Below are 26,491 nucleotides of genomic sequence, written 5' to 3' on the forward strand. Positions count from 1 at the left end.
TCAGGAACGGTTAGCCCAACTACAGCTGACTACCTGGATCTGAGGGTGAGTGTAGACAAAGACGGTTTGCATACATCACTATACCGCAAACCAACGGCAGGCAACTCGATCCTAAGGGCAGACAGTAATCATCCCACGAGATTGATACAAAGTATCCCGTACGGCGAAATGCTCAGGATGAAAAGGAACAGTAGCAGGGAACAAGACTTTGAGTTGGCAGCAAAGAGTTGCATAGAGAGATTTTGCAGAAGAGGATATGATCCAGTCTCTCTATCCAAAACACTAAAAAAAGTCAGAACAATCAGAAGAGAGGATCTCTTTAAACCTAGACCAAAGAATGAACAATCTGGCAACGAAGGGAAATTTTGTTTGATCACTCCATATACCAGTGAATCCATGAACTTGAAAAGAATATTGCAAAGAAACTGGCATATTCTGAAGACTGATCCCATCCTCAAGGATGAAATTCCAGGGAAACCACTAGTTACCTATCGTAAGGCAAGGTCCCTGAAAGACTCACTGGTGAAAAGCCACTTTGAACAAGTCACCAGTAGGACAGGTAAAATTGCTGAAATGGGAGGCTTTTACCCCTGCGGGAAATGTAAAGCCTGCATAGGAAGCAAAAGGGTACGAAAATATGGAATTCCTGGTACAAACATTTCTAAAACCATCAACAAGTTTATGACATGCAGCACTAGTTATGCGGTTTATTGTCTGGTCTGCCCGTGGGGTCTAAAGTACATTCGGAGCACGATCCATCAGCTTAAGATCAGGGTACTGGAACATCAAAGGGCGATTGAGAAAGCAGACCCGGCATACCCCGTTGCAAGACATTTTGAGCAAATGCATCAGAGAGACAGAAGTAAATTGCAGTATTTTGGCCTTGACTTTGTGTCTGAGTGTGCTAGAGGAGGTGACTGATTGAAAAAACGGAGACGCCTGGAATCCCGGTATATCATTGACCTCATGACTAAGGCACCTCTAGGATTGAACAGCGGAGAAGAACTGGCTGTTCACTTGGGAAAATAATTCAAGTATCCAGAGAGATGTCTTCTTTGGTTTAGGTCAATAAGAGAACTCCAAATCTGAAAATGAACAATCAGGAACTGATGGGACGAGTTAATCTGAGTGGTATTGAAAAACATCTAAGTTGATGTCATCCCCCTTTATTAATCCCCTACAACAAGCCCGTTTTTTCTCAATCTGTAATCGATAGAGTAATGAATAACAAAAGTATGAAAAGACAGATGATAATATGGGGAAGAGTGGTGAAGTTGTAATGATATGAGGCAACAGACTTAGTGTTTGATTTGATTTATTTTAGTTTGGCAGGAAGTTCTTTTGATAACAATGTTTGAAAATATATTTTGATTTTTGATAATTTTTTGAGATTTTGAATGACAATGCACTTGGTGTAAATAAGCTGGTATTTGAAAGCGGAGACTTGCCAATACATGGCTTGATGGACAAGTGGGAATCTTGATAGCGGGGACTGTAAGGTTTTACACCCCCTTTTGTATCTCTCCGCAGTGTAATATTGCGGGGAGCTATGCCGATACACGGCGATATACTATAAATCAAGATAACACTTGGAGTTGAATAGAGCGCGCAAATGTATTAACATGTATTAACATTCTCTAAGATGGCGCGACCCGAAATAACAGCTGAGTCCGTCAACCATGTCTATGAATGTCTGCATTAATACCCATGCTAACTCGCGCAATGTAATTGACACTGACGAAGGCTTTATGCTGAAACGCGTCTGTTAAACTTTGTGATTAAAAACTTGATGGTGTGAGCACGGCTAACTTTGATTCCACGAGTGCGGTTCTTTAGAAAAACTAAGTCTAAAGCTGAGCGTTGTGTTATTGCGGTCGCCCATTACCGCATACCGCACCCACCCGCGAGTGCCTTGATTCCCAGTGGGACAGAGAGCGTTCATATATATATATATATATATATATATATATATATATATATATATATATATATATATATCCGCAATACCTCGCGGCGCTCCACCTATTAGGTGAAAAACAAGGCATGGACCACTTCTTTTGTAGCATATAATTTATTCACCCCAACAGCTAGTCATATATTTATATATATATATTCACTGAAAAAAACATAGCTTTCAGGGACTAGAAATTAGCATTTAAAAAGCCTTAGAAATTCCCTGAAAAAAAACATACCTTTCAGGGACGTTATAGTTAGTTGGAAATTTCACTTGTACAAAACCAGAGAAATTCGGCTTTTATTTTAGATGAGCTAACTATAACTCGTGTCCCCTCAATGCACTGCTCATGACATCACAAAATACATCACTCATGACATGGTCCGTGACATCACTGATGACATCTCAAATGACACTAAGTTTTTTCCACCGTTATAGTTTGTTCAGCTAACTATAACTCGCACCCCCTCAATGCACGGCTGATGACGTCAAATCTTACATCATTCATGACATGGTCTGTGACATCACTGATGACATCTCAAATGACATCACTGAAGACATTATCCAGTGACTGTGTGTTTCTTTAAATTTTAAATATGTATTATATATATATATGCCAAGGTGTATTGAAGAATGAATGTGTGTATTAGTGTCTAGATGTTGAATTTAGTAGGTGCGTGTCTGACTGTTTAAGTGAGTGATTACATGCATCTTACTGAATGCATGTGTTAGTGACTAAACGGTGACACTGTCTGTATCAGTCTGTCTGTTTTTTAATAAGCTGCTGCATGGGTTGGTCAGTAGCTACATGAGTGTCTACATGGGTTATCGATTGGTTGCCTGATTATTTATATAGGTACCTGTGTAAGTGTGTGGGTAGGTGGAAGGTGTGTGAGTGGTTGATTCACTGGGTGTATGGGTTCAAGAGTGCATGTGAAAACAGCTGTATGGGTGGGTGAGTGTGTGTATGGGTGTGTTGGTGAGTGAATGGATGTCTCAGTGGTAAATGTACAAGTAACTATATATGTAAAAGGCAGTGTATGTGAGAGTTGGAGAATATGAATACCTTTATGTGAGAGTCATTGATTGTGAGAGTGCTGAATGGATGAGTGTGTACTTGTATCAGTGATTGTATAAGAGTAAGTATGTGTTTGTTTCTGTTAGAATAAGTGATGTGTTGTGTGTATAACTGTATAGGTCAGTAAATGGAAGAATGATTGATTCTTTACATGACTGACTAGGTGCGTGAGTAACTCTGGATGAGTGGTGGTGTGTGATTATCTGTATAAGTGTATGAGTGCATTGATTTCACTTCTTTTTTTAAAAAAAAGCTACAGACGGATTAAGTCTTGATTCTGGGGGCAAGGCATCCCAAATCCTGGGAGCCATTCCTGAGAAGGTACGGTTGTATGTTTTCTTCTTGGAGAAATGTTGTGGTTGAAGTAGAAGATTGTTAGAGCTTCTAGTAGATCTGTTACCACCCGATAGTACTAGTTTCTCCGATAGGTATCTCTGTGTTTTGTGATGTAATGCCTTATGTGTCATACAGGCAATTTTCAAATGGATTCTGGCCTCAAAAGGTAGCCAGTTGAGGGCACGAAGGTCAGGGGAAATGTGGCAGCTTCTTTTGGAGCCTTTGATGCGTCTAGCGTCTATATTGATTGAGGCTCTTAGAGGAGCGGTCGTTGATCTGGGCAAGCCGCAAAGAGCAACACTCCCATAATCCACCGATTAAACTGCCTGTTTAAATTCACTTGCGGGTATGAAGGGTTTCAATTTCCTCAGGGTGTTCATCTGGTAATTCACTCCTTTAGTTGCAGCGCTGATGTGCTTCTGCATAAAGCTAAATGCTTATTGTCCAGGGTTATTCCTAGTGATTTAGCGGAATCAATGATGTGAGGCTGACCATCGAGTGCTGTAATGTGCTTCATCCATTCGCCGATATTGGTTGTTTGGTTGGAAGGAGCGATTAAGAGAAATTCTGTTTTTAGGGTGTTTAGTTTTAAATGGTTCTTTGCCAGACAGGTCTGTGTTTTATGTAGCGTTGCATTAAGGGACTTAATGTATTCAAGTGAGTGGACATTAATGTAGAGTTGTGTGTCGTCGGCATACATGTGATATTGGATATTTGAGGAGTTAAGAAGCTCAGTGAGTGGTTCCATAAACAGATTGAAGAGTGTCGGGGAGAGGGAGGATCCCTGGGGTACTCCAAAAGTGACCGGGGGAGGGGTCAGATAACGATTGGTTGATCTTGAATCTTTATGTTCTGTTTTGGAGGAAGGAAGTGAACCAGTTTAACACTGTACCAGATAGTCCCATTCTATGCTTCAAGAGGTCTAGTAAGTTGTCATGTTTGACTGTATCGAAGGCTGAGAAGTCAAGCAGTATTAGCAGGCAGGCTTTGTTTGATCCAATTTTTGTAATGCGTCATAAATTATGTGGGTCATGGCTGATTCTGTACTGTGACCTGATCGAAAGCCAGATTGGCTTTGTTTGAGCAGGTTGAAGTGGTCTATGTGATTACAAAGCTGCGTGTAGACACATTTTTCTAGTGGTTTGGCCAGGGTCGAGATGTTGGAAGTTGTCTGATGGGTCCGCCAATGGTTTCTTTAAGATGGGGGATACCTGACCAGCTTTGAGGAATGGTTTCTTGCAGAAGAGAGGTGTTTATAATCCTTGTCCATAGAGGCACTAGCAGCGGAGTGAAGGTTTTTAAGTGGGTTGCTGGGACAGGGTCAGTGAAGTGATTGGAGTGATTCAGGGGCGTGAGCATTTTTGAGATAGTTTCTTCGCTGTAAAAGCTGAAGGCGGTCCAAGAGGCATTGTTCTTGAGGTCGAGCTTTGTCGAGCAGATAATTGGGGTACCTGGTGTGGTCAGTGAGGCGCTCATGTGTGGGTCGGTATTGACTAATAGATCATTAAGTAGGTCTGTCTTTAAGTTTTCAGTTTTTGTTGTGAAAAAGGATGCAAGCTCCTTGCAATTGGGGAGTGTTTCAGGATTAGCTTAGGTGGGAATGGGAGACACTCTTAGATTGAACGTTGAATATTTTGAATAGTCTTTTGGGACGATTCTTGGCTTGGTCTAATTGTTTACAGATTAAGTCAGCTTTTGATCGTCTAATCTTTCTGTAATAGGAACTTCTTGTGCTTCTTAGTAATTTGAGGTTGGCAGCAGATGGAGCGGCTCTCCATTGTCTTTCAATTGCTCTTAGTTATCTTCTGTCTTTATTTAGCCTACCATCATTCCAGGGGTTTGATTCTTTCGTGGTGGCTCTTTTCAGCCAGGAGCTAAGTTGTCTAGTAGCCTGTTCATAAGTGAAAGTAGTTATTGCTCAGATCATGTACATCCTTTAATCCATCCAGTAGGGATATGAGGATGTGACTAGCGGTTGCAAGAGAGCCAGGATTAATGTTTTCTAGGTTCCCCTTCCAGATTTTCGTTCTCGTAGGTTGGACATAGAGTAGTTTGACTACTTCCTTCCTTGATATGGAAAGTCATAATGTGATGGTCAGACCAGTCGCAAGGGAGGATCGATTCAAGCTGGGTAGTGTCTGCTTTGGAAATAACTAGATCAAGGGTTGAACCTTTTTCGTGGGTGGGGCTGTCACAGATTTGGGACAAATTAAGATCAGACAGGAATGCTTTGAGGCTATTGAACTCTGTGTCATCAGGATCTGTCCAGTGGAGGTTGCAGTCCCCCAGGAAGATCTGAGTATTTTGTTGTCCGACATTTGTGGCAAGGATATCCATTACGTGTTCGACAAAGATGTGGTTGTTACCAGGTTGGTGGAAAAATGAATTTAGTGGGCATATAGGCTTGTTATTGCTCGTGATGTCTAGGAAAAGGTATTCACAGGAGGAGCGCGCCAGTGAGTTGTAGCGGTTCACGGAGATGTTGTTCCTATAGATGCAGGCAGTGCCACCCCCTGGCCTATCAAGTCTATCCAGTCTTGTGATGTAATAGTTAGGGGGAACTAGTATGACTAAAAGGGACATGGATGATTCGTTTAGCCAAGTTTCCATTAGAATTAAGAGGTCAGGTTCATTGGTTATTATGAGGTCAGCTATATCAGCGGCATGACGCGCTGCCGATCTACAGTTTAGTAGGATACATTTTAGCTGGGTCTTAGTGGGAGTAGTGTTGTGGTTGTGAAGGATGGGTACCCTCTTGAGGTTATTTTCAACAATACCTCTGGGAGTGTGTCTTGAAACTCTAGAGGCATTGGAATGGCTGGGTTAGATTAAGGACAGTTTCTCTGTGTTGTGTGTCTGCGCAGGTTCAGGGGGTGGGGATGAGAGTTCGTAGGAGTGACATAGGGAGGTAAGATCTTTAAGTGATATGGAGTTTATTTTCCTGATAGGACGTGATGAACCATAGGGGTAAGGTACTGTTTTCCATCTGGGGGCAACCGAGGCGGGGGGCTAGTGCATGGCCAATGAGTGAATTTCGCTTGTGGCTTGTGTTGTTGCTGAATCAGGTTGTGAAGGGTTTGGATGTCATCTCTGATTTGTTGTAGGGATAGTAGTATCTCATTGAGTCTGTGGTTATATGTAGGGGCTATCGTGTTATTAACCCCTACATAACTCTGGATGAGTGATGGTGTGTGATTATCTGTATAAGTGTATGAGTGCATATGATAGTGTTGTATTGATAAGTGAATGCATGTATGAGTGACTGTATGGGTGAATGAGTAGATGTGTGTGTAGACCTAGGAATCAGTGAGTGCGTATGCAGTGACTGATATTGGTGTGTCGATGGTTTCGAAAATGGTAGTCTGCCTTTTACAGTGGGTGTATTAAAGGCTATATTAGAGTGTGAGGAGGTGCATCAGATTTTCACATGGATGATGTATTCAGTGATGTCATTTGAGATGTCATCAGTGATGTCATCAGTGATGTCACTGACCATGTCATGAATGATGTAATATGTGACGTCATCAGCAATGCATTCAAGTCAAGTCAAGTCAAGAAATGTATATAGCGCGCTACATACCCAGAGGGTCTCAAGGCGCTTGAGGAGGGGTGGGGAATTACTTCTCGAATATCCAGGTTTTAAGTTGCTTTCTGAATGCTAGGTGGTTTTGAGTGAGGCGAAGGTGCAAGGGAAGTGAGTTCCAGGTTTTGGCCGCTAGGTAGGAGAATGATCTTCCTCCCATGGTGGTTTTGTTGACGCGGGGAACAGCAGCGAGGGCTTGGTTGGAAGAGCGCAGCTGGCGGGAGGGGGTGTAGAAGGAAAGACGTGTATTGAGGCAATCGGGTCCAAGTTCGTAGAGAGCTTTGTGTGCGTGGGTGAGGAGGCGGAAAGTTATCCTCTTATTGACGGGGAGCTAGTGGAGGTTTTTCAGGTGAGCAGAAATGTGTTCTTTGCGCGGGATGTCTAGTATGAGTCTGGCTGATGCGTTCTGGATGCGTTGGAGTTTTTTCTGAAGTTTTGCGGTGGTACCGGCGTAAAGGGTGTTTCCGTAGTCCAGGCGGCTTGTGACCAGTGCGTGGGTGACCATTTTTCTAGTTTCGGTGGGGATCCAGCTAAATGTTTTTTTGAGCATGCGAAGATGAAGAGACGGCGTTGACTTGTCTGGTCATCGAGAGTGAGGAGTCCAGGATGACGCCTAGGTTCCGTGCGTGATCCGTCGGGATGGGTGCTTTTCCAAGGGCTTCTGGCCACCAAGAGTCGTCCCAGGCGGAGGGGGAGGTGCCTAAGATAAGGACTTCTGTTTTGTCTGAGTTCAGTTTCAGACGGCTATGCTTCATCCATTCGGCTACCTCTTTCATTCCTTCATGAAGGTTGGTTTTGGCGGTGTTTGGGTCTTTGGTGAGTGAGAGGATCAGTTGAGTGTCATCGGCGTAGGAGATGATGTTGAGGTTGTGTTGGCGTGCGATGGTCGCGAGGGGGCTCATGTATACGTTGAAGAGGGTGGGGCTGAGTGAAGATCCTTGTGGCACGCCGCAGATGACTTCAGTGGCCTCTGACTTGAATGGTGGGAGGCGTACTCTCTGAGTTCTTCCGGCAAGGAATGAGGTGATCCATTCCAGTGCTATTCCTTGGATTCCGATGTTTCTGAGTCATTGTACCAGGGTGTTATGACAGACTGTGTCGAAGGCTGCGGAGAGGTCGAGGAGGATGAGGGCGACTGTGTCTCCATTGTCCAGTAGAGTTCGGATGTCGTCTGTTGCTGCGATGAGTGCGGTCTCAGTACTGTGTTTGGCTCGGAAGCCGGACTGTGAGGAGTCGAGGGATTTGTTGGCTTCGTGGAAGGCGGCGAGTTGGTTGTTGACAGCTTTCTCGATGACTTTGGCCGGGAATGGAAGGAGCGAGATGGGGCGGTAGTTTTTGAGTTCGGAGGGGTCAGCTGTGGGTTTTTTCAGAAGGGCGCTGAGTTCGGCGTGTTTCCAGCTTTCTGGGAAGGTGCCGGAGTTGAGGGAGCAGTTGATGACGTCCCGGAGGTGTGGTGCTATGATGGAGTCTGCTTTGTTGAAGATGTGGTGAGGGCATGGGTCTGTGGGGGATCCTGAGTGGATGGAGTTCATCAGGCGCATGGCGTCTTCAATGGAGATTGGGTTCCAGTCATTGAGGATGTTCAAGGGGGGTGAAAGTGCGGCTGAGGGTTGGGTGGGTTGGTCTTCGGGTTGGTTGCCAAAGCTGTTGTGGATGTCAGCGATTTTGTCGTGGAAGAACGAAGCTAGGGAGTCGCAAAGGGTTTGAGAGGGGGTGATGTCGTTGGAGTTGGCAGTGGGGTTGGAAAACTCTTTGACGATGTTGAATAATTCCTTGCTGTTGTGGGCGTTTTTGTCTAGTCGGTCTTTGAATGCGGTTTTCTTGGCAGTCCGGATCAATTGGTGGTGTATGCGGGTGGCGTTTTTGAAGGCGTCCCTGGTGTTGGTGTTAGGGTCTTTTTTCCAGGCCTTCTCAAGGGAGCGACAGAGATTCTTGGATTTCTTAAGATCCTCGTTGAACCAGGGGGCGTTTTTGCTGCCTAGTTTGATTTGACGTTTTTTCAAAGGTGCTAGGTTGTCGGCGGTGTTGGTTAGCCATTGAGTGAGGTTAATGGCTGCTTGGTTGGGGTTCGATGAGTGGGCAGGGGGGTTATGAAGAAGCGATGTGGAGATCTGGTCGATGGTGATTTTGTTCCAGTTTCTTCGCAGGGTAGGTTGAGGGTGGTTGTGGGTTATGGTCTTATTGTAAACAAAGTGAATGCAGCTGTGGTCCGTCCATTGGAGAACTGTGGAGTGACTGAAGGAAATATGTTTGCTGGAGGTGAAGATAGGGTCGAGAGTGTGTCCTGCCTGGTGTGTGGGGGTATTAACAAGTTGTTTGAGTCCGAGGTTGGCGAGATTGTCCAGAAGGGTGGTGGCGTTGCTGTCGTTGCTCTTTTCCAGGTGAAAATTGAGGTCTCCCAATAGAATGTAGTCCTCTGAGGAGAGGGCGTGTTGGGTGATAAAATCAGTGATGTCTTCAGTGAATTGTGCACGGGGTCCTGGTGGCCTGTAGAGGAGGGTGCCTCTGAGTGTGGTCTTGGGGTCGGTGTGGATCTGGAAGTGAAGGTGTTCGGCGCTAGAGAGGTTGACGTCCGAGCTGGTTGTGATGCGGAAGGAGTTCTTATGGACGATGGCGATGCCTCCTCCTGTTTGGTTGGTGCGATCTTTTCGGATGATCTTGTAGCCTTCCGGGATGGCTATGGCGATGTCTGGGGCTGAAGAGGCGTTCATCCAAGTCTCAGTTAGGAAGGCGACGTCTGGAGAGGTGGTGTCTAGTAGATTCCAAAGGTTGATGGCGTGACTGTGGACCGATCGAGTGTTGAGTAAGATGCATTTTAGGTAGTTGGCATCAGGTCTATGTTTGGTGTTAGTGGATGAGGAATTGGTTTTTGTGCCGTCAAACTTGCAGGAGTTGCATGTGAAGGGTCCATGGGTGTGTCCGGGTGCGGCTTGGGCGCAGTTGGGGAGTCGGCCGGGGTTCAGTGCAAGGAGGGAGGAGGAATCGTATGTAATGCGGGTGGGCTGGGCCTTACGGGAACCAGGGGGTCTGGCGCTGGGCGCGGTCTCGGCGCGGACGGGCGTAGACGGGCTTACCTTTGGCGCACCTTCGGCGCGGCCGTAGCGCGTGGACGCTGCGCGTTGGGTCATCAACCTTAAATGGATAGTGGAGGGGGCGGAGTGTGGGAGGGTCAGCAGCTGGGAGGCGTTAGCGGGGAGGAGGGGCGGGCCAGGGAAGAGGCAGCAAAACAAAATGGAGGTCAAAGGGGAGGCGAGGCAGGGGCAGCAAAACAACTGTGATACAGAGTGCAGCTAAATCTCACCAGGCACTTCTAAGACTCAGCAATGTCGCGCTTCTCCTAACAACAATGCAAGCGGCACTATGGTAGCGCTATATATTGTAATATGCAGGCGACGCGATGTAGATCTAATACCAGTCACAAAAGCACAATTCAAGCACAATGACAAATGCCAAAACGATACCACTGGATTTCTAATGCGTGGCGCGATATTGCAGGCTGCTTCCAAAGGTGCGATCAGCAGATGAATGCAGCGTGAGGTCGGGGAGCTGAGGGGGAGCGACCGATCCAGAGCGAGTCCATTGCGGATGTGCGAGTTATAATTAGCTGAACTAACTATAACGGCGGAATTTCTATGGTTTCGTATGAGTAAAATGTCCAACTAACTATAATGTCCCTTAAACCTATGGTTATTTCAGTGAATTTGTAAGGTTTTTTAAATGCTAATTTCTAACTATAACATGCCTGAAACCTATGTTTTTTTCAGTGAATTTCAATGTTTTTTTAATGGTAATTTCTAACTAAAACATCCCTATTAAGTCCCCTTGAATCCTGAAGGTCCCTGGTGGCCATGTAGCCCACCCGGTACCTCCAGTAAGTGCCACAGAGCTCCGTTGCAGAGAGGTGTTCGGAGGCCATGCCCCTTTTCACACCACGCTGCAAACGCGGCTTCTGGTGCACTGCTGCTTGGAGGAGGAAGTCCACTTGTGTCCTGAGGTCCTCAGGACACAAGAGGACCTCATCACCCCACCAGCAGTGCACCAGAAGCCGTGTTTGCAGAGTGGTGTGAAAAGGGGTGTGGCCTCCGACCACCTCTCTGCAACGCAGCTCTGTGGCCCTTACTGGAGGTACCTGATGGGCTATTTGGTCCCCAGGGACCCTCAGGATTCAAGGGGACTTAATCCCACAATTTACAACACGCCAGGGGGTGTGTTTGCACACTTGTAATATCAGGCCCGCCCCCTCCCTGCACCACTGTGCAAACACGCCCCCTGGCACATTGTACGTCGGGGTTTTGAGTCCCCTTGAATCCTGAGGGTCCCTGGGGGCCAACTAGCCCACCAGGTACCTCCAGTAAGTGCCACAGAGCTGCGTTGCAGAGAGGTGTAAAAAGTGGTGTGGCCTCGGACCTCCTCTCTGCAACCCAGCTCTGTGGCGCTTACGTGAGGTACCTGGTGGGCTAGTTGGCCCCCAGGGACCCTCAGGACTCAAAGGGAGTTAATCCCTCAATTTACAGGGTGCCAGGGGGTGTGTTTGCACACTTGTAATATCAGGCCTGCCCCCTCCCTTCACCACTGTGCAAACGCACCCCTTGGTGCATTGTTAATTGAGGACTTAAGTCCCCTTGAGTCCTGAGGGTCCCTGGGAGCGAAATAGCCCACCATGTACCTCCAGTAAGCGCCACAGAGCTGTGTTGCAGTGTGGTGTAAAAAGGAGCGTGGCATTGGACCACCTCTCTGCAACGCAGCTCCCTGGACCTGGGGCTGTGCCTTATTCTTTTTTTTTGTTTAATGAAGGGGGGCCGCGTGACCCCCCTTCTGGGCCACTTCAGGCCCCGGGGACCCCATCCCCCGGGGCCAGCCCTTTGTGTTGGGGACCTCCAATGCCCCCATGGTCCCGCAGGCTCTCTGCCCCTGCAGGCGCCGGCATTGCTTTTCCACAAGGGGAGCTGCTGATATGCAGCTCCCCTTGTGGAAGAGTAATCCTGCTTAGCTTCATTGAAGCAAGCACAGGTTTCCCTGCTCTCGCTTCAATGAAGCAAAGCAGAGTTTGTTATCGCTGGGTGGGAGCCACACGGCTCCTGCCCTGCCATAGCAAACAGGAGTGTTCTGGGGAGGGCACCCCGGGACACTGCAAGAGCCGGCCCTGGGCGGTGGGAGTCCCCAGGGCCATCAAGGGCTCCCAAAGGGGGGCTATGCAGCCCTCCTTCCTAATGTTTAAAGTCCCGGGAAGGTTGTGGTCCCCAGGGGGCATGGGGTTCCACAACGGACCCCTGTTTTTAAATTCAAAGTGCCCTGGGGAGGTGGTGGTCCCCAGGGCATACTAATACATTTTCACAGCCCATGAGAGGTGGCAGTCCCCCTGGTCTTGGGGGGGGACCCGCGAGCCCCCCTCACCCTTATTTAATGAAGCCCCGGGAAGGTTGCGGACCTCAGGGCAGCATGGGGTGGTGGGACCCCCGACGCAATATTTTTTTTTAAAAGCCCCAGTGAGGTGGCAGTCCCTGGGTCTGCAGGGGGTCGCGTGCCCACGTACATAAATAACATAGCCCCAGGGAGGTGGCGGTCCGTGGGGCTGCGGGGGCTCCCGCGGGTCCCCGCTACAATATTAAGGACTGCCTCCGGGACCTGTCCTACCCGGGGGCTTTAAAAAACGAAGCGCTGAAGCCTGAGCTTTGTTTTTTTTTTTCAACGGGGTTCGCGCACCCAGCGCGATACGGCTGAAAATGTAAAAAGAAAACATTTGTTTGGGCCCTGGTGGGCCCAGGGGGTTAGGGTGTTTATACCCTGCCCCCTTTTCTTGTTTTTTATAATTGTTTTACTGTTTTCTTGTGACTCGGTTCTACTGAGTTACAAGATGGATGCCAACACTTCCTGGTTTGGAGTGTGGGCAGCCAATCAGAGTGAAGCTCGTGCCCGGGAGGGTTTGTGATCCTTCCTTGGTGCCCAGATATCGAAACTTTCTTTTTCTAATTTCTCATCAACCACTGAACGGATTACCACCATTTAACAAAAAGGGCTCTTTCTGAAGCAAGGGCCACCTTGTTGCCAAATTTGGTCTAATTCCGTTCAGCAGTTCGGGCTGTAGCTTTGTCTAAAGTTTCCTATGGAAATTAACTTGGGAATTGCGTTTGGGATCCCCCCTTTTTTCTCAGCCCCCGCTTGACGAATCACCCCAAAACTTTCAAGACAGAAGCTGACCGGAGCTGGACACTTTTTTTAAACATTTAGCTAAGATTCATCAACCCGCGTCAAAGTTATTGGGAAAAGAAAAAACGCTTTTCCTATGGAAAATAGGTCCTAAGTATAACTACCTACTGGCGACCGCCAGTAGGTAATATATACACATAAACACATTTACTGGATATATACATACCATTTCATTGTAAAGGCATATGCGTGGTAAAGACCTACCTGGTATAGGCAATGTGTGGTAATGAAATGAAAACCAATTTATAAAGTGCACATATGCCAAATGGCGTCAATGCGCTACTAGCCACTAGATCCCCTTTCCCCAACAACCAAACAGTCACCATAAAGACCTGGAGAAACTTAAACTATGAAGCAAAGAGCAAGTTTTGAAGAGTCCTTTCTAAAAATCACATTGTCCTCAAGACACCTTAAATGGTGGGAAAGAGTGTTCAACAGCTTAGCTGTAGCCACTGAAAAGGATTTACCTCCCCACTTCACCCTCTGAATTTTCAGCATCACCATCAAATTATGTTTGTCAGAGCGAAGTGGCCTAGTCAGCAGGTACCAATGAAATATAGATCTAATAGCCCAAGGTGTTATTCCAACGTAGGGTTTTATGGGCAATACAGAGAGCTTTAAATGTGACTTGTTTCCTGAGATCCGTGAAGGCTAACAAGCTCAACTGAAATTGAATGAGACTTAGGAATGTCTAAAATAAGCCTAGATGCTGCATTTTTGATGGGTTGGAGTTTTTCCAGAAAAAATGTACTATTGTTTAAACAAAGGGCATTATAATAAGTGATCTTCAAAGGAATCGAGACCAGAACCACTGTTTTTGCGCTGTTATTGGGATATAAGGAAAAACTTTCCGTAATATCCTTATAATATTAAAACATGAGGATACCATCTGGTTCACCTGTAGATGAATGGAAAGTTGTTGATTAGCAAGGACCCCAAGATTTTTTAGCAGACTTACTCAGAGAAGGCAGGACTCCCAATGCATCTGGCCACCAACTGCTATTCCATATCGAGGGCTGACCTCCAAAAATAATAACCTCAGTTTTGTCTGCATTTAACTCAAGATAATTATATTTCATCCAGACAGAAAATGCATTTATGCAGTTATTAAAGATTACAGTTATTGAATGCCTGTCATCTGTAGTAGATGCAATAATCTCCGTGTCATCGGTGTAAGAAGGAGCCTGAAGACCAAAGGAGCGAATCAGTGTTGTTAAAGAGGATACATATAAGTTATATAATGTGGGGATTAATGAAGAGCCCTGAGGAACCTCACATGGGAGAAAAAAGGGTCTAGATTTAAGTTCCCCACAAGTTACTGTATGTGTTCCATCTGTTAGAAATAACCTTAAAAGACTCAGAGCAGTATCTTTAAAGCCAAGCTGAGCTAACCGGGAAGCAAGTAGCATTGGAGAAACTGTATCAAAGGCTGTGGACAGATATAACAAGATCTAAAGGCATTGAATATTAAATAATGCATGGTAAAACCATTGCGTGTTGTAAAGGCTGTTTCCCAAAAATGTTATACCAAGATGCCATTGGAATCCAGGTTCGCACAGAAAATCACTCGGCAGGAGACATTTTGTGCTGGAACCAGTCACCTTATTGCATCTCGCAAGAATTTTTTCACACACAAAACAGATGTTAAATGTATGAAATGGCAATTTCCAAGTGGTTTCACAGACAGAAAAAACCCAGGGGTGGGCGCAGCTGACGGAGATTAGCTCCATGGAATTACGCAGAGTGACTTAAAAACTCTGTGAAATTCAGCGGAGTTCTGATAGCGGGCAAAGTTCACTGTACTTAATAAGATATGTTCAAGCTGAACTAGGGAACTGCATCATCAGCGAACCCGGATATTAACTGGACCAGTTAAGAACTCTTGGTATGGAGCCCCCATCCCCTTATTGGCCCGCCTGCCCCCACAAGTATATTGCCACCCGAAAATACAAAAGCAGGGCCTCATGTGTACAGTACTTGAGCAGGTGATGTCTGTGTGCCAAGAGTAGCAGGCGCCATCCAGTTCCTTATAGTGTCCCATCCTGCACCTCTCAGGAAGAGCCTAGTCCAGCCCTGCTATCTGGCACTCAGAGAGGGAAGAACCAAACCTCTGAAGAAATCAAAGTCCTTCTCTGGCAGCAGGTGTTCAGCGGTGTCCTCCAGAGCTCTGTGTGATCTTCTTCCCTTGCCCTGTAGTGCTCACGAATACAGGCCTAGCTAGTTCCAATCACTTTCCTCAGCTGGCTGGGAGTGTGCATGCATGCACAAGTGTCAGAATGTGACATGAGTCATGACGCTCAATTGTACACAGATGCAAGGGTGAGCGCTGCGTGAGTACTGCAGTGAGCAGCAAACCAGTATTAACTTCGTTCAGCCAGCGGATGGTGGAGTTTTTTTTGCAGAACTTTGCATTCCAAGCAGAGCGTGGAGTGGGAAGTTCACCACCCACTCATAAATAAACCAACCCCACACTGTGATTTCCCATTTCATAGGATTTACTTTTAATTGCACAGTAGTTGGAACCTTTTACTGCGTAGTAAAGTAAAATCAGGCCATTGCTGTGCAACTTGTAATTAGGGCCCTAGAAGAATGTTTTAACTGTTCTAGCATCTGATAGACTTTTAGAGGGAACTTAATTTAATTGCTTTTTAATTGACCCCACATTTGCTATTTCCTCTAACAACTTTCTAGTTGAGCGGTAAATCCTAGACCGGAACTTTCACTTGCAGTAAAACATATATTAGTACAAGTGGTATGCATTACTGCATAAAGTTTTTTCGAGTCAATGAAAGTTCTTGAAATTGCATAAAATTGCGCTTTTAGGGGATCATTTATGAGAACCCTGCATCACTTTCGCTCCACGTGAAGTTGTACTTGCGTGATGCAGGGTTCTGAATCTGATTTATGAAGCCATGCAGAGCCGCCCTGCATGGCTTTGAGTACCCTCATAAATCTTGAGTAAGGCAATGCAGAGCAAATCGCTGCTGTGCCTTACTCTGCACCTGGGAGGCATTGCATGAGGTTTCCCATGCAAACCCCATAAGTTCCGATGCTGCCTCAGATTCACAAAATCATGTAAACCTGGGGAAGCACCAAATCCTTACACCTCCCAAGGGGAGACATAACGAGGAGAAATATCTTAATTTTTCCTCTTTCTATGTGTACTAGTACACATAGAAAGAGGAACACGCCTCTTAGGAATGTTTTTGTGGAGGAAGATGCCCCTTCCTGCACACAAACAATCCTGCATGCAATGGGAGCACCTTTGCACCATGGTGCAAGGGTGCCTATATTGGTGCTAGGCGGCAGAAGCAGCACCAGCACAGAGAGAAAGGACAGGAATGCATCATATTGCATAAATACAGTATATTCCTCCCATTTCACTTTGGTGTCAGCGTAGCAAGCTTCCTAGCTGCGCTGCGCTGCCCAATGCCAAAATCACATAAATGAGGCCCTTAGTGTGAAATGTGGTCTACGTAACATTTTTACATAATGGCATACCACATGTAATAAGTCATACGAGGTATCGGTATAAGACTGGTTAAAGCAGAAAATGTATTTCAGTGAGACATGTTCTACCCTCAACAGACTCATATATGTGTAAACTGAGCAGAATTATGCAATACAAAACTTGTTTTTTATGTAATTAAAAAATGTCTAACACACGGGGCGCTAGTCTCTTCAGGTGGTAAACCGCCTATTTAAAGGTGGGAAAGGAAAGGATTCCTTTTCTTTATACAACTCATACACAATATAATAGTGTCATGCTTCATTGTCAGTTTCACCCTGACTCCTCAAGACCAGGGTGGGATTGACCGTATTTCAGGGAGCACTTAAAAGAAGTAGACGAGGGCCATAGAGTAGTGCTGAAACATGTTGGTTTTAGGGTCATAAGACCATCATATCCTCAATAACCGACAGTTCTCTTTTTTAATATCCCAACAACTCCATCAATAAAGGGATACCTTGGAGTAGTTTGGAGGAATGTTAATCTTTATGCCCCTTTAACACAACAATGCATTTAATTTTCTACAAAAAAAACAAAAAATATTAGCTGGATTAGAGTTTGCAACCACAACTGCATCAAAGAAGTCCAGTCCTACAATAACTGTGTTACAATTAATTTTACATGCAGTTTTATAATTGTTTCTCTATTCCTCTGTGAGAAATAAATGAACTATTAGAAATGACCAATTACAAATAGAAAACTCCTGAAATATCACATCAAGCATCAATGTTCAGTACATTCCATTGGTAATGTGAATTACTTTTAAAAATCGTAATTTTAATGGTCAAAGACTATATTCACCTTTTGCGATACATGTGGGATACAGTAGTTTTCCTCGTATGCACTTTGTTCTTAATGCTGGTGAATCTTGATGGGTAATGTAGTCATTTGATTTGCATATAAATTCTATTGGTTGCTCGTGCTCAGTATACAATTTCTGTTGGTCAGACCATCGAAATATTATATTGTTTTTGTCCATTTCCTCACGACTTGCTGTGCATGGTTCTGTGAAAAATACAATGTAGATTGTTATTTACTGGTCTTAGCAAATGGATATCCCATGGTAATATTCAATTGTTTCCTGGGACAATGTTGATATGAAGTGAAATCTAAACTTCATTGTGTGCTCCCTAATGTTACAGCACATTGCGTGTTCATTAGGCCTGTGTGGTGAACTACACTCCATTTGCAGAGTTTTGCACACTCCGCGCTCCACAGAGCACGAGGAGTTCCGAAAAACTTGCAGCCAAATTGTTTCCTTGCTCGCGGTCACCAACTTAAGTTGGCGAGCTCAAGATCGGAAAATCTTACTCCAGATAACCCTCCTCTTGAGATTTCTCAATACGGGTCCACGACCACTCGCTTTGAGAAACCTTCCATTTGTGCTGGGGAATATCTACTCAAGCGGAAGAGAAGCAGAGCCCTCTTGCACTGCACATGGTGCAGTTCGCACTGATTTTCCAGCGTTGGACAAACACCAAGCACTAAAAATCAGCACGAATGGCACAACCAAACACACTCCGCTGCTTGCAGAACTCTGCGTAGCACAGCAGAGTTTTTGGGTCACTGAACTCCACAAACTCTGCTCAGGCCTACTTTTGATGCATAGGGCGTGTATGTCATTTTGGGGTAGTCAGGATAACAGTTGCTATCCCTAGCTTGCTCTCCGGTAATCCTGGTATGTCTCTTGCTACCGCTGGTCTCAGGGTTAATTAAGACTCTGGCAGGGAGTCAGTAAAACGGGGTTCCAACAGCCCATGTACCATTTGTAGTTGTCACGCTTCATCTTTCCACCCAAAATCGAATGTCAGAATTTGGGCTGGTTAATGACAGGGCAAAAGGTCAACCCTGTGATGTCATGGGAGCTCAAATGGTGTGTAATGTCACTACAAATATCCCTAGCATTTTAGTGAATTGACATCCAAGGCATTTGGCAGAGAAGTTTCTTTTCTTTCTCATTGTGTTCTAACTCAATCACCTCAACCCTACTAACTTGGTCTTTCCAGGGTCCTCCCCCACAGGGCCTTTTCCTGAGAGCTTTGCAACACTAATGTCATAGTCATCCACTTATCATGTATACACATTTCAATTACCTGAAAAGATTTCTCTATCTACACACTTGGAATTAAGGAACGTGGACAAAGCCTCGGCCTTTGGGACCACCTTTTAAATATATCATTGGTGACTCACAGGTTGCTAGTGTTGAATCCTTTGCTGTCCATGCATCTGCCTGAAAATGTTCACACTTCCGGACATACTCTTGTTATGTAATTCCCTCATCTATTCCACTTCTCTTCCCCATCCAGTCCTCACATTTCTGCTCAGTATTTTACCCTCTCACAATTCATTATTCTCCACTTGGACAACTTGCATTGAAATTTGATTGTAAATTCATCATGACACAGCCATTTTCGTCTGTTATAACCTTAACTCCATTATTCATTTTAAAGGCCTCTGACCTACTCTCCCTGAATCCAACTGCAAGTATATCAAAATGGTGCTGAGAAGCAATCTGGACCCCTCTCCCTAAAGGACAAGCTATTTATTCTTCGAAGAAATCCTTGAAGGACTTGATTCTCAACCACTTATTCTATCTCTAATCTCTCTCTGATCTCTATCCTCAATATCTCTCTCCTCTGAAAATACCGATTCTATAGCCACTAGGCTAGTGCACTGGGTTAAAAAGAGTATATGAGCTGACAAATTACACATGCTGACTTATTGATGGCTCCCACTGGAAATTGGCTACTGTGTCATGGAGCCTTGCTGTTTTAAAAGAAAAGTGTCTCTTTCCCTTCCCACCCACAGCAGCGGGTGGCTTCATATTTGATCCTCTCAGTAACTCTGTACTTGCGAGAATCACCATTACACATGTAGGAATCCCCCACCCATTGTGGTTGTCTTCTTTTGGTTGTTTCTCTATCACTGGAGGTGTAAACACAAAAAGAGACTGTGGAAAGGACATTTTGTTGGGTTAATAGTATATAAAAGAGGGAGGACATGTCCTTTCTATCCTCGTGACAGAGGACCTCTCTACCCGCCTTTGATACCTGTGGTCCTAGGAATCTGTGAAACAAGTTATTGCTACACCTAGATGGGTGTCTGTTTTATGTCACCTGTTGGTCTTATATAGATTTCTGCATTTTGTTTTCTACGATTACTTGCCTGCCTGAAGAATCTTTCACGTTTTCTCTTTGCTGTTCCTTATTTTTAATGGATCTTGGATTCTTAGAATTAAATATTAAAGTCACCATTTTGACAGGGACCTTTCTTTGTATTTGATAGAGTTATGTGACCTCAATTTAGCACAGCAGGAAATGAATAATTGTCCCCATTTATTATGAGTGACTTCAATGCAAAGATTAGAAATGGATTGGATCCATTGTTGGAATTCTGTGGAGCAGGGATTTACAAGAAGTTTGCTTGAGGCTAAGAAAGACAATGGCAGGATTGACAGCAAATGTTTTTTTATAGGTTATATATGATCCCACATTTGAAATGCTTCTATGGGATATCTGCCACTAGCTACTAGTGTACTTCCATAAATGCCTCAAACATTTAAATTAATGCTGATGGATTGTGGATTCCTAGGCATGTGGCAAAAAAGCATCACTCATTCATACAGCCGTAATTCTCAATCCAGATTAAATTCACCCTCTTATGCCTCATATACTTTGCAACGTCTGAGAATTGTCATCACACAAATGTATTCATAAAGAAGCAGCTTTCTGCAAGCTACATTTTTTAAACTAGTATTTTGGAGATGTTGGCATAAAACATGCTAAGCACTTAATTTCAAAGCACTCTACTCACTGTTTCATTTACTCTAATCATGGTTTCCCATGGATGCGACCCAATTCGAACATGGTAAATACCTAAACATTCTGGCAGCGCAGACCAAGCTCCATTCTTGCAGGTGACTTTGTTGTCTCCAAGTATCTTATGGTAACTTTGGCACTTATATTCCACTACGGTTCCTGAAGGATAGGATGGCTTCGAGATGCCCTCAATATCTCCATTAAGAAGGGGTGGTACAGGACCACAATTACTGCCTTCCTCTGAAATGAAACAAATAAATTACTTGTCATAAAAATATCAGTCAAAATGTGAAATCGGGATTGAAAGGGGAAGGCAAACAAACTTTGTGGTCAAATAAAAGCTCCTTCACTTTAGCTATGTCTGAATATGTAGAAGCGCCACTTGGATGGAGGGTAGACCGTCTCTCTACAAGCCTGGTTAATCAAAACCAATGCACTTAACTAGAATTTGAACAATCAAAGAGCATGCATGGCGCCTCAGATGCCTTATCATGATGCAGTTTACTTACTGCACCAGTGCAGAAGGGGACTGACTGTGCGTGTCTCCAGTGCACGCATTGGGTCGAAATATCTCCGAACTAGTGTGTGTTTAGCCAACAACAAAGCTTGGAAACCAAGGAGATGAATTGCTTTTCGGTTTCCAAGCTCAACAGAGTTACTGGAGGTGCTCAAGAGGCCACAAAATAAAGAACAGACTTTTGTGCTGGCGCAGAACAGAAAATGGCTGTCATGATATGTCCCTAGATTTTCCTCACAGTATCAGATCAGGATGCAGTTCTGCTAAATGTTGAGAAAATGAAGGGATACAATATAATTGCTAATCATAATCTTTTAAGCTAAATGTTGAGAGAATGAATGGTTTAAATTGAATTGCTAATCACAATCTTTGACAGCCGCGCCCCATGCAGCTAAGTGCCGAAGTTCCGTGGGGCGGAGGGACCGGGGGTGGGGGAGAGTATTTCGACGGACGATGTTGAGGAAAATGAAATAAATAATACATTTTTCTCCTCATCGTTTGTACAAATGACCCTCCACCCGCCCCCACCAACCCACTGCTCTTACCTGCATGGACAGAAGCTGATATTTGAAGGGCTAGGGGGCTGTATGGTGAGGGTATGCTCTCGTGCACAGGTGTGCACCTGGTTTTAACAACTGCACTTTCTAAAGCGCATGCATTTAACGCTTGAGTTAGTACGTGTGTTTCAAACAACACAGCTCAGAAAAAGAGCACAGCTCACAAACGAAGAGAGCAAATCACCGCTCACTGTTTCAGAGCTGTGCTGAGTTTAGCGTGTGCGCTAAAACACAGAAATGCTAAGTTTAATGTGTGTGCTCTACAAAGTGCAATTGCATGAAAACAGGTGCACAGCTGTGCCTGGAGCGAATACACACATTCATGATACTGCCACAGAAGCTGTGCATATCATCGGGGCGGAGCACAGACACAGAGGGCATCTGTACATTTGTGATTTTTCCAAAATTCACCCTGTCTTGCACATTAAATAGAAGATTTTTTAGTAAATATATGGGTTCAATAGATCCCATATTCATCTGCACTCTGCACTGAACAGCACCATGGTAGGGCTACAAGTGCGCTCACGGACGCCCAGCTCTTCGCCTGTTTTAATATAACTGCACTGTATAAAACACGTACATTCAATTAGGAAGGTCTCCAAGGTAGTGCACGAGCTGCCGACAGTGCATCTCGGAAACAATGAGCAGGGGTTGACTCTCTTTGTATCGGAGATATATGTTGTCTTAAGTTCCTGCATTACCACAAATAGTTTCTAACTGTATGCAATTGCATGATAAAGGTGCACTGCTGTGCCGAGGGCGAGTACACATGTTTATGATGCAGTCCCTGAAAACTTGCTTGGTTGCCCACAGTGGGGGGACAGGGCCATAGGTCACAGGCTCCCTCGCGGCCGTCACAGCCGCCGACGCCCGCATCACGCGCCTGGGGCGCTATAAAATATTAGCAGGGCTCCCGCATCACGGGTAGCCTTTAAAACGTGCCTGGTTGCTGTGTCGTTGCCGCCAACAGAGTGGAAAATAGGAGCGGCACAGGACCAGAGGTCGCAGGCTCCCTCGCGGCCCTCACAGCCGCCGACTCCCGTATCACGGGCCAGGAGGCGCTTTAAAATTTAAAACCTCAGCAAGGCTCCCGCAGTCCGAGCCTGGACCAGGCTGGCTGGGCCACCCCCCTTGATCCTTGAACCTGCGATTGGAAGTCATAACTCATCGGTAAGACTATTTTTTTTAAGGAATTCTTGTGATTTTACCATGATATAAGGATTTATCAAGCGAACAAGCGAAATGGGAAAAAAGAAATTGCCAGTAACTAACAAGGGGAAGCCAGCAGTAACAAGCATTTGCAAAGCAGTAGGTCTCGCATTAGGAAAGTTTGAGCTATTGGTATTATAAATGACAATTTTTTTATTTATGTTTTGTTTTTGAAAATAGTGAAATTAATAGCTTTGTCATTTACAATGCCAATAGTTATAACTTTCGCAAATGTGACACCTATATCATTTGTAATGCAATATGTGTTGTATTTACGTGACTTACATGTATTGATATTACAAATAACAATGGCTTTTAATTCTTTTAAATAATTAATACTTAAATAAAGGTTATTGTAATTTATAATGGCAATAGCTTAAACTTTTGTAAATAACTTGTGTGAAGATTATGTTCAGTGTATTTTATTGTGATGAAAATCAAAGAACAGAAGTGAAATAATAACATCTATTTGTTACATTTGTAATAAAGCTTGAAACATTGAGAGAACATATTTGAACCAGTTGTTGAATGGTTGCACAGATTGATGCTGTGGTGACGCTGAGTGATGTTGTGATGGCGAACGAGTGATGCTGCAGCGTTCAGTGATGCTGTGGTAGCGCATCGTGATGTTGTGGTGCCCCTGAGTGATGCTGTGGTGGTGTGAAGTGATGCTGTATGCTATGCCATGTTGTGTTTTGCTATCCTATGTTTTGTTTTGTTATGCTATGCTATGTTTTGCTATCCTGTGCGTTGATTTGTTATGCTACGCTATGCTGTGTTATGTTATACTATGCTATGTTTTGTTATGCTATGCTATGTTTTGCTATGCTATGCTTTGTAATGATATACTATGTTTTGTTGTGTTATGCTATGCTTTGTTGTTTTTGGTATTCTATGCTATGTTTTGCTATGCTATTATATGTTTTGTTTTGCTATGCTATGTTTTGTTGTGTTTTGTTAAGCTATGCTATGTTTTGTTGTGTTTTGCTATGTTTTCTTAGGCTATGTGTTGTTGTGTTTTGTTATGCTATGTTTTGTTATGCTATGTTTTGTTATGCTATGCTATGTTTTGTTTTGCTATGCTATGCTTTGGTTTGTTATGCTATGCTTTGTTTAGTTTTGCTATCCTATGCCTTGTTTTGTTATGCTATGCTATGTTTTGTTGTGTTTTATTATTCTATGCTTTGTTTGGCTATGCTATGTTTTGTTATGCTATGCTATGCTATGTTTTGTTGTGTTTGGTATGCTATGCTATGTTTTGCTATGCTATTATATGTTTTGTTTTGCTATTTTTTTCTATTTTTTTTTGTCCTCATTCACGTTCATGGTTTCTAGCTGCCAGGCAACCAAAGAGGGTAGTATGGTATAGAGAGTACAGTCGTGCTGCCTCAGTCAAGACTGGTAGGGAAGGCGAGCAGGCGATGGTAACGAGTTCCTAACAGCAACGACTGGCTCATATCGATCAAAACTCCTTGTTACCCAGATGGCAGATGTCATCCATTGAGCCAGTTACTATCATAGCTAATGCCAACAGGGAATCGGGCATTTCCAAAGGAAATAAACCATGGCTACTTAATCATCGGACCTGGGGGAAAAAAAAACCCAACAGATTCAATGTGACCAATCCAACAAGTGCCAAAAGGCTCTTTTATCTTGTTTCCCAGTCCTGGCGAGGTCTAGTTTCGAGATTTGAAGGATTGAATTGCAGTAGTCGTGAAATATAGGGGTGGATGCATCCTTCCAATGCTTGCAGATTTCTCTGCGGGCGGCCAGAATAGAATAGAACAGTAGGTTTTTGGCCGGACTACATGTCAGGTGCCCGACTCCAAAGATGACGATGCGAAGGTCGATCACTACTTTAAAGCCCAAAGAAGATGAAAGTTTGCTGCTGATTGAGTCCCAAAAAGGCGCCAGATGAGGGCAATCAAAGAACATGTGGGTATCCGGGGCCTCTTTTAAACCACACCTTGCACAAGCCACAGGACCCCCCCAGAGAAAACTTGGACAACCTCTGTGGGGAATAGTATGCCCTATGCAGGGTGAAAATATGGTTTCTACGAAGCCAGGCTGGTTTAACTAAGTCCCAGAGTACTTTGCTGGACATTAGCCACAGATCTTTCACATTCAGGCCTGGCATCGATTCTCCCCACAAGAGCTCTGGAAGGTGGAAGTTGCCATCGATCTCCTCCAGTATTGAATTGTACCACAAAGAGATCTCTTTTTTTGCTGGCGGTTTATCTAACAGAAGAGATTCAAGTTCACAACCTCCCCCTAATGGCAAGTTAATTCGGCGGGTAGTTTGGGTGGTAACAGCTTGAGCCCAACTTGATATTTGCAGGTATTTCAATCTAGACAAGTTGGGCCCCACCTTGTTTAATAGATATTCCCAAGGAAGCAGAGTCTCTTCAAGGAACAAGTCTCCCCAGACTGATATTCCAGCCTCTCTTAACGGAAGTGCTAGTATGTCACACGCCCAACCTGGAGCCAAGGGTAGCTCCCATATTGGAGATCTGCTAGAATAATACCCCAAATTGATTGTAAATCTCATCTTTGCCCAGGTTCTTGCCAGGCCATGCAGCACCTTCAATTTTACCTTTTTAAAAAATTGGGGATCACCAAACTTAAACAGATAACCAGATTGACCGACACCTTCACAACTCAATAGAGCCAAAAACATACTGCCAATACCCTCATCTGTTGGTTTTTTAAGAAGCATGCGTGAGTGTGATAGTTGAAATGCCCACGCGTAAATCTGCAAATCTGGGCCCGCCAGCCCCCCCTTCTCCCTGAGGCGCCTGATTTTTTCCCAGGCTATCCTTGGACTTTTATTTTTCCAAAGAAATGAAGACATTTCGCCCTGTAACTTAGCCAACAAGGAAGGGTAAAAAAAAAGTGGAATTGTGTTGAATAGAAAAGAAACCTTTGGCAGGATAGACATTTTTACGAGATTCACTCTACCCAGCAAAGACAGGGGAGGTGTTGCCAAGATCTCATTAGCTAACGACATTCTTTTGCGATTACTGCAAAATTCAAGGGGGCAATCTGAGTGATATCTTTAACGATGTTTAAGCCTAGATAGCGCAGGCTTGCACTTGATTGTTCATTGAGTCTTTGAGGCATTTACCTCGAATCCTGACACATCTCCGAATTCCAGGGCTAACTTAATGGCTGCAGGAAACGCAGTGCTGATTTCTGATGTCATTATCATGACATCGTCCGCGTAGAGGGCCGCCCTCTTTTCCCACTCTCCATAGATAAAGGGCTTGATGGTATCATCCTCTCTTAATTTCTGCGCAAAAGGCTCGATGTAGAGGTCAAATAGCAGAGGGGATAGAGGGCAGCCCTGTCGTGTTCCTCTTGTAACTGCAAAGGGTTCAGACAGGGCCCCATTTACCAGTATAGAGGCAGTTGGACTATGGTACAGCAGCTCTACCACTCTACGGAAGCCCTCACCCACGCTGAATTTGGTCAAGGCCCCCGACAGGAATGTCCAATTGACCCTGTCAAAGGCCTTGGTGGCGTCCAACGTGAGGATAGCCAATGGAATGGAGTCCTTAATCGCTATATCTATAGCGCCTATAAGATCGTAAGTAAGTTCATAAAGTTGGCGACCCCTAACAAAGCCCTTCTGGTTGGGATGTAAAATATCAGGGGCAACCTGGCCCAGCCTGCTTGCTAAAAGGGATGCAAAGATTTTATATTATGCATTCAAAATTGATATGGG

General features: G+C 44.6%; 1 protein-coding gene across 2 annotated transcripts in view; it reads right to left on the reverse strand.

Moving 5' to 3' along the window:
- Positions 1 to 26,491, reverse strand: part of LOC144755218 (complement factor H-like) — a 1,175,739-nt gene that overhangs the window by 534,481 nt on the left and 614,767 nt on the right. For both annotated transcript variants that reach the window (XM_078643916.1, XM_078643925.1), the window contains exons 17-18: positions 20,542 to 20,724; positions 17,468 to 17,671 (exon numbers count right to left, since the gene is read on the reverse strand). In XM_078643916.1, the coding sequence (XP_078500042.1) occupies positions 17,468 to 17,671; positions 20,542 to 20,724 (387 nt within the window). The remainder of the gene's footprint in view (positions 1 to 17,467; positions 17,672 to 20,541; positions 20,725 to 26,491) is intronic.

Source organism: Lissotriton helveticus, chromosome 1_1 (assembly GCF_964261635.1).
Source record: "Lissotriton helveticus chromosome 1_1, aLisHel1.1, whole genome shotgun sequence".
Classification (NCBI taxonomy): domain Eukaryota; kingdom Metazoa; phylum Chordata; class Amphibia; order Caudata; family Salamandridae; genus Lissotriton; species Lissotriton helveticus.